Here is a 7,566-nt window from a genome sequence, read left to right on the forward strand (position 1 = left end):
TCTACCCCAAAAAACAGCCCCTCCAGAGCCCCATATACCCGCGGATCAATTCTCCATGATTTTCTATGGGAATAAAACTCTATAGGGAATAATAGAGTTCCCAGCAGACATTTCCCTCCCCTCCCCCCGCTTTCTGACGACCCTGAAGCGGGGGGAGGGCCTCCAAACCGGGGGATCCCCTGCCCCCACCTGGGGATTGGCAACCCTACAAAGAAAGCACTTTTAGGACAAATGAGTGTTAACATTTAAAGCATGTTTTAAGTTTTTTAAAATATATATATTGGTTTGTCTGTGTTCTTTATAAAATTTATATATCTGCTACCTAATCTTAAATAGGTACACACATGGCCCAGCCAGACATAACTCAGCCCAGCCAGACATAGCTTGGCCCCAAAAAGTCTCATTTATGTCAGATTCAGCCCTCATGAGTTTGACACCCATGAGTAGCTAGAGATGACACCAACCCTTATTCAGCTTCTTTAAGACAGTGAAAAGGAACAGAAGTTGACAGCCCTAGACAAACCTCTGAAATAATAAACGCCTTCAGTTTTGCTGGTTGCCTGAATTTGCTATAAAAGTATTGCATCTCCTCCATGGCAATGAACAACATTACAAAAGAACTTTCAGTAAGATCAACAGACTAACAACAACCAAGTGTGTAATGCAGTACTTTGTAGTAGAATGGTAGCTAGGCATGGAATTTGTGTTTCCAGCATATTGAAAGACATAATCAGTAAAATATGAGTCAGACTGTTTGATACACTCGCACTAAAACACAAAGCAATCACATATCTGGTGAAATCACAACAGTTACACTTCTATAGCATCATGCAAATGCTCATTTTAATGTCATTGTTGCCTACAGCACTTCTTTCTGTGTGTGAACAGAATCTAAAACTAGTGATCTAATTTAGCCAGGTATATTGATATATCTGATTACATATATTGGCTGCATGGAACTGGTTACACACCACTGTTGAAGAGGCAGATACAAACGGATAAATGTTTATCAGAAGTTATATCAAACAAAAAAACCCCTGATATATTTCAGAATAGATTTCTTATTGTTTTTAAAAAACCTACTGTAATAGGAAGTAGATGTAAAGAGCATGGAATGATTCAATATTTTAAGGTTCTTTGTATGCGACTATTACTTTTAGATGACTATTATTTTTATATTAAACAAAACTTGATATATCATAATAGTTACATTGACCTTGAAAAAGGAAATTAATCGAGTTACATAGTAACATTAATGTGTTAACAAAACTGTTTTAAATATATTCTCATCATTTGGCAAATTAGAAAAAAAGCTTTAAATTCGAAAATATGTTATTACTGTCCGCCTGAGGGTGCCATCCTATGTATACTTGTTTAGCAAAAAAGCCGGATTCTAGTAGCAACTTTTAGAGACAAAGAAGATTTTCAAGAATCAAAGCTCCCTTGTTCAGATAGCTTTGACTCTCTTCCTCCCATTTTCTTTTGTAAAGCAGGTGAAACATTTTATGGGTTCTTTACTTGAAATTTTTACTTAGCCTTGTTAAGCAGCTCACAAGGGCTGTTGCCTGAAATATAAAAAGCACAAATCAGCTTCCTCATACTTTGCATTTAGATCACATAGGCTTAAAACAGATAACACATCCATTTGCTTGGAAATATTTACATGACATTGTTTAATATTTAACTTGTTTTAGAAGTTACAGTGACCTAGTATTCTCCCCTGCCCCTCAGACACCATGAGTTATTCTTCCATCCTTATCAATTCATGCTGTGCTGATTTCTCAAGCAGATTTGGGGCTTAGTTTGTCTTTAGCACCAACATTTTCATGAACAGTGCACTTAAGATCGTTGTGGAGTGGGATTTGGCTTTTGTACTTTCCCTCCCAGTCATCAACAATATATTGGTGATAGGGGTCATTGGAGTGTTCTTGTCTTTTTGATTTCACAGTGCTCACTAGGATCGCCACAACAATAAAGGAGAAGATGCCAATCATCACCATGAGATACAGAATGACATAGTCAAGGTTTTCAGCTTCAAGTCTTCTTTGCAATTCCTTTTGTTCATTTGTGGTATTTTGACGCCAGTTATTCATGTAGTTGAGGAATACATCCTTGAAAGTTTTTTCCAGAGACTGGGTGAAATTCTGTAATGCATCCATGTTTTTAGTGAATGGTCTCTAAAAACAAAAAAAGACAGATTAGTTATTTGTGGCTGTTTCCACAGGGGCAATTTTCTCTGCTCTGCCTCTCAAACTACAGCATAGCTTCTTGAAGCATTTATACAACTGTCTTCTCTTCACATTCCCTTTCCATAACCCACCACAGTTTACTTCTTCTGCTCTGATGTTTTCAGAACCTGCTTCCATTTGATGAAAACATCAGAGTCAAAACATGTTAACTACATTTAGACAGGAAGGTGTACATTTCACTGCCATTTTTTCTCTCCCCATTCTCTCATGCTACCATTACCTCCACACACTAGTGACTTTTGCCAGCATTTCAAAAATGGGTAATAGTTCTGTTTCTATAACACTATAGCAATCAGGGCTTTTTTTGTAGCAGGAACTCCTTTGCATATTAGGCCACACATCCCTGATGTAGCCAATCCTCCAAGAGCATATGGGGCTCTTAGTACAGAACCTACTGTACGCTCTTGGAGGATTGGTTACATCAGGAGTGTGTGGTCTAATCTGCAAAGGAGTTCCTGCTACAAAAAAAGGCCCTGATAGCAATATACTATATTGGTACAGGGAGGGAAATGGCAGACACAGGGAAATAGGAAAGAAAAGCCAAAAGCTTCCCACTGTGAATGACTGTAAAAAGATCAGACAGAAGGCCTCAGGTAATCTTATTGCAAGAATACAGTTCATAAGAAGGAGGTGATTTGATTTTAATGGGCTCTCAGTGCATCACATATGAGCTTAAGACAAATGAAAAATAAAATAAAAAGAATTTACAGAATAAAATTTGTAACATTCAAGGACTGAGAGGTACTTAAGATACAACGATCATGGGTGGGTCCAAAATTCAAGATTCAGTATTAAAAGTTATTTTAAAAGTGATCCATCTTTACTTGCTGATTCATGGTAGTTAGGAGCATGGACTTGGGTAAGGTCATATTGATTATTACATTTTTACCCTTCCCTTCCTCAGGCTGACACAGTGGCCTCTCCCCCTCTTAATCCTGTAACAGCTGTACAAAGAGAGATAGCCACCACCTCAAGGTCACAAGCTCAGATTTGTGGTACAACTCAGCACACAATATTTCAGATTTAACTCTTTCCTCCCCACACCATTGCACTTCACAACTGAGAATCAATCTGCATGTTTTGTTGGGGATCCCTGGTTAGATCTCGCAACCTGCACCAGCCTTATGGTCAGAGAAAGGCACAAATCACATGAACAAACTGGTATCATGATGTTGGGGGGAGGGGGAGGCTAGCTTTGATTAGATGGAAGAACTAACCCACTCCCCAGGTGCTGCATCCATCCCAACAATCCAACACCCCCTGCTGCTTTTTAAGACTAAATTATTTGTTCAGGAATCTTATCATAGACTGGATCCTACTGTGCATTCAATCACATAACTTGCTTTTAAAAGCCAGTTATTATTAATTTGCAATGTAGTGCTAAACAGAGTTACCCTATGTACGTTGAACTCATTGGGCATAGAACAGTGTAACTCTACATGGGATGACATGGACTGACATTTTATACATCCTGATCTCAAATTGTTGCTCATTTTCACCATCTTCCCATTTCATCTACCACTTTTCCTGCTCTGTTTTAAATCAAGGTTAGCATTGATTTAGGAATTAGAGATAACTTACCTGCTCTGGGCTTCTGTAAATGTTCACAGCGACAAAAAATATGCATGAACACTGTTAAGATACTCTTGGACAGAACAGGAAGTCATCAGTTAGAAGAATTTTCTTTACCTTGCGCAACTGAAAAATACTGGTACTGATCTATCTTTAGAGCAAATGAATTCTTAAATCTAATCTTACTGGGAAGTTAAATATTGGCTGACTTTCAACAGGTAACCTTGATACTTGGCACCATACATAAGATATATTTTAGACCTTTAAGTTATTGTAATATAAAATTAAAAAGGAACAGCTTGTATGTGTGTGTGTGTTTTTACACTTATTTAACTCTGACCTATTCTCCCAGTTCAGTCCTGATGATGTTGTTGTTTCCTAGTATATAGGTGTTAGTACTTGGATGGGAGACCACAAAGAAGACCAGAGCTGCTATGCAGAGGAAGGCAATGGCAAATTTCCTCTTCCCTTGAAAATATCATGATCCTGTGGTTGCCATGAGTCAGCACACAATTATTATGATTATAGCTTTAGTGAAAGTGAAATAAAGTTGGAAATACTAATGGAGAAATAGAAAATCTAAGCATAGTAGTTTGGCATTCCAGTTTTTAATCAGCATTATGACACCTATATCATGAGTATTATGTGCAAAAAAGACTGCACCAAGTTTATTCATACAGTTCTTGTTACAAATTGAGATTCACTGAATTCAGAAAAAAATATGCAGGCTCTTTGAGGAGATTATAATAGGTGTTTATAGATTACATATTATAGATGACTTCACACTGTTTACTTTTGGACTATTCTCACTGAGCACTCTAGAACAAGTCTCTCAAAAACTATTAATATACTAGGTGCATGGAGTCTTATTTGCACAGAAGACACCCCCTGCAAATGTCAAGGATTTCAAGGCTTCCACGGGAAACAGAGAACAATCCTAAATAAGTAGGGTTGCCAAGTCCAATTCAAGAAATATCTGGGGACTTTGGGGGTGGAGCCAGGAGACTTTGGGGGTGGAGCCAGGAGACATTAGGGATGGAGCCAAGATCAAGGCTGTGACAAGCATAATTGAACTCCAAAGGGAGTTCTGGCCATCACATTTAAAGGAACGGCACACCTTTTCCATTCCTTCCTTCCATAGGAAATAATGAAGGATAGGGGCACCTTCTTTTGGGGCTCATAGAATTTGACCCCCTGGTCCAATCTTTTTGAAACTTGGGGGGTATTTGGGGGAGAGGCACTAGATGCTATACTGAAAATTTGGTGCCTCTACCCCCAAAAAACAGCCCCCCAGAGCCCCAGATACCTGCGGATCAATTCTCCATGATTTTCTATGGGAATAAATCTCCATAGGGAATAACAGAGTTCCCAGCAGACATTTCCCTCCCCTCCCCCCCGCTTTCTGATGACCCTGAAGTGGGGGGAGGGCCTCCAAACCGGGAGATTCCCTGCCCCCACCTGGGGATTGGCAACCCTATAAATAAGTCCAGGTAGAATGCTACTGAAATCTATCCAAAGGAGCTTCACGGAAAGTGTTCTTAGGATCACACTGCTAGAGTTAAGCTGTGAGTTACCATAGATTGTGTGCTTGGATGCTGAGGCACAGAGAAAACTGGGAGTGTAAATGTCAGTCTCTAATGGTAATACTAAGGCCCCAGCCCTTTATCATGTTAGAGCAATATCTTATTGTTGCTGAACATTAAGCATTAGATCAGTCACTTACCTCAGGGAATATAAACCGAAAAACAAAATCAACAGGTCTAAATTTATGAACCACTATCCATGGACTTCACATCCCCAATCATCCTGATACACTCTGTTCCTGGATCTGAAAAAACAACCAAATTCCAAAGTGGTACAGATTCACTGGCAAGATTCCCAATAGTGCAGGAACAATCCAAGGCCTAAAGTCAACAGTTATTTTAAGTTAACATATTACATATGAAATTTTTTTGTGTGCTTCGCTGTCTGATTTCTCTAATGTCAGAAATCCCATAATGGTTTTCCAATGGTAAGGAGGGTGTATATATACCCACAGAAGATGGAAAGCCCTGTTCTAAAGATCATTACCATTTTATAGGCCATTTTGCAATGTAATGATTGCCAGAGCAACACAGTTGATCAAAAGTACATCTATATTCTGTTTACAATGTCATTAACATTTATATTGTTGCCAATAAATTCTGAGAATTTCACAATCAACTGACCATTTATTTGTTATTGTTTTTTTCTCATGGATTATTAGGTGGAGGTGAGGTATAAGAAGCAGTGGAAATAACTGCATCTTTTGTATGAGTCTGCTTTCTGGCTGTACCACTGAGCCTAGGACACACAGGAAAACACCTTTCCTCCCCCGTAATGCAGTCAGCAAAGTTTTGGTCTTCTTAATATGTAAAAACAGTTTTGATAGAATTGGTGTTTAACTGTTTTACCAAGAAAAAAGAATCACAATGGTATATGTTTTTTCTTTTAAATCATCTTGACAAGTTCAGTAAATGGGGAGGCATGGAATATGGGAAGGGTTATCAGATTTCATACATATTATTGGGGAAGTAATACACCTCAAACCACTGACAAACATGAGAAGGCAAAGGAAACAAGCATTTATCAATCCTATCAACCTGTTCACAGTGCTAATTGTTAGGTATATGTAGCTATCCACCCTTTCTATTAGCAGTAGGTTTCAGCAGACTTGAAGTGTGCCTCTCAGCAGTTAGTAGAGATGTGGCAGAGGAGCTATGATCTAGTGTTTACTCCATTTGCGATCATGTCCCAGAAGAGTTTTGCATCTTTTTGTTTGTAGAGTCTAGAAGAAAGTTGCATTGTAGAGTATTTAATGTTAGCTGCAAAGGAAGATGATCATCACCCAAATAATCAAGTTAAACAGACTAGATGAAATTAAAAAATAGTCAATGACACTAGCACCCCAGTGGTTAATACATGTGAAATTTCCCTTAGCATTGACCTGTGGGCATTAACAATTAAGAACCAAGTGTTAATAATTAAGGAGGCTAGTCTCTTTCCAGCACTGTTGATCTTAGTATCTTTGGATTTTCTTGGCTGTAAAAAAAGTTGCTTATGGACTGATCTTTGAGTGTTAAAGTTTCTGGCCAGCATAAGCAGGATGATGGGTATGCATCTCCAGCTTTCTGGATGCATGTATTCAGTGTGCCCCAATAATATGCCAGGGCTGTTTTATGGGTTGCTGGAGATATGCATTAATCAAGAAATGTCATAATTGCAGGTGTAAGGCTATCACATAAGGCCAGGGCTTTTTTTTAGCAGGAATGCATAGGAAAGCAGTTCTGGCTGGCTTGGTGTCAGGGTGTGTGGCCAAATATGCAAATGAGTTCCTGCTGGACTTTTTCCTACAAAAAACCCTGTGTGAAACAATGGTGACATCAGAGGGTGTGGCCTAATATGCAAATGAGTTCCTGCTGGACTTTTACTACCAAAAAAGCCTTGTATAAGGCAGTTCACTCAGTAATACCATAACATTGACCAGTAAACTAGTAGAAATCAAACAGGCAGTTCCTGTGGAAGGGTGAGCTAGTTTGGATTTTTTTAAACACCTCATTGGAGTAAACTGGGAAACCAGAAAAATAATCTTTACTAAGCTGCCATGTTGCTTGCAGCAGAATTATATCATAGTTAGCCACAGGGCTTTTCTTGTAGAAAAAGCCAAGCAGGAACTCATCTGCATATTAGGCCACACCCCCTGACATCACCATTGTTTCACACAGAG

At 38.8% G+C, this 7,566-nt stretch overlaps 1 protein-coding gene across 1 annotated transcript; it reads right to left on the reverse strand.

Moving 5' to 3' along the window:
* Positions 1–1,659: 1,659 nt before the first annotated feature.
* KCNE2 (potassium voltage-gated channel subfamily E regulatory subunit 2) lies at positions 1,660–2,173 on the reverse strand. Its single transcript, XM_060235136.1, has one exon. It carries the CDS (start codon positions 2,157–2,159, stop codon positions 1,782–1,784), a length of 378 nt encoding a protein of 125 aa, XP_060091119.1. The 5' UTR covers positions 2,160–2,173; the 3' UTR covers positions 1,660–1,781.
* Between the last annotated feature and the right edge of the window lie 5,393 nt (positions 2,174–7,566).

This window comes from Heteronotia binoei, chromosome 3 (assembly GCF_032191835.1).
Source record: "Heteronotia binoei isolate CCM8104 ecotype False Entrance Well chromosome 3, APGP_CSIRO_Hbin_v1, whole genome shotgun sequence".
NCBI classification, from domain to species: Eukaryota; Metazoa; Chordata; class Lepidosauria; order Squamata; family Gekkonidae; genus Heteronotia; species Heteronotia binoei.

Bases quoted from the DNA above. Each gene is read 5' to 3' on its own strand.
- KCNE2 (XM_060235136.1), bottom strand. From the start codon at position 2,159: ATGGATGCATTACAGAATTTCACCCAGTCTCTGGAAAAAACTTTCAAG.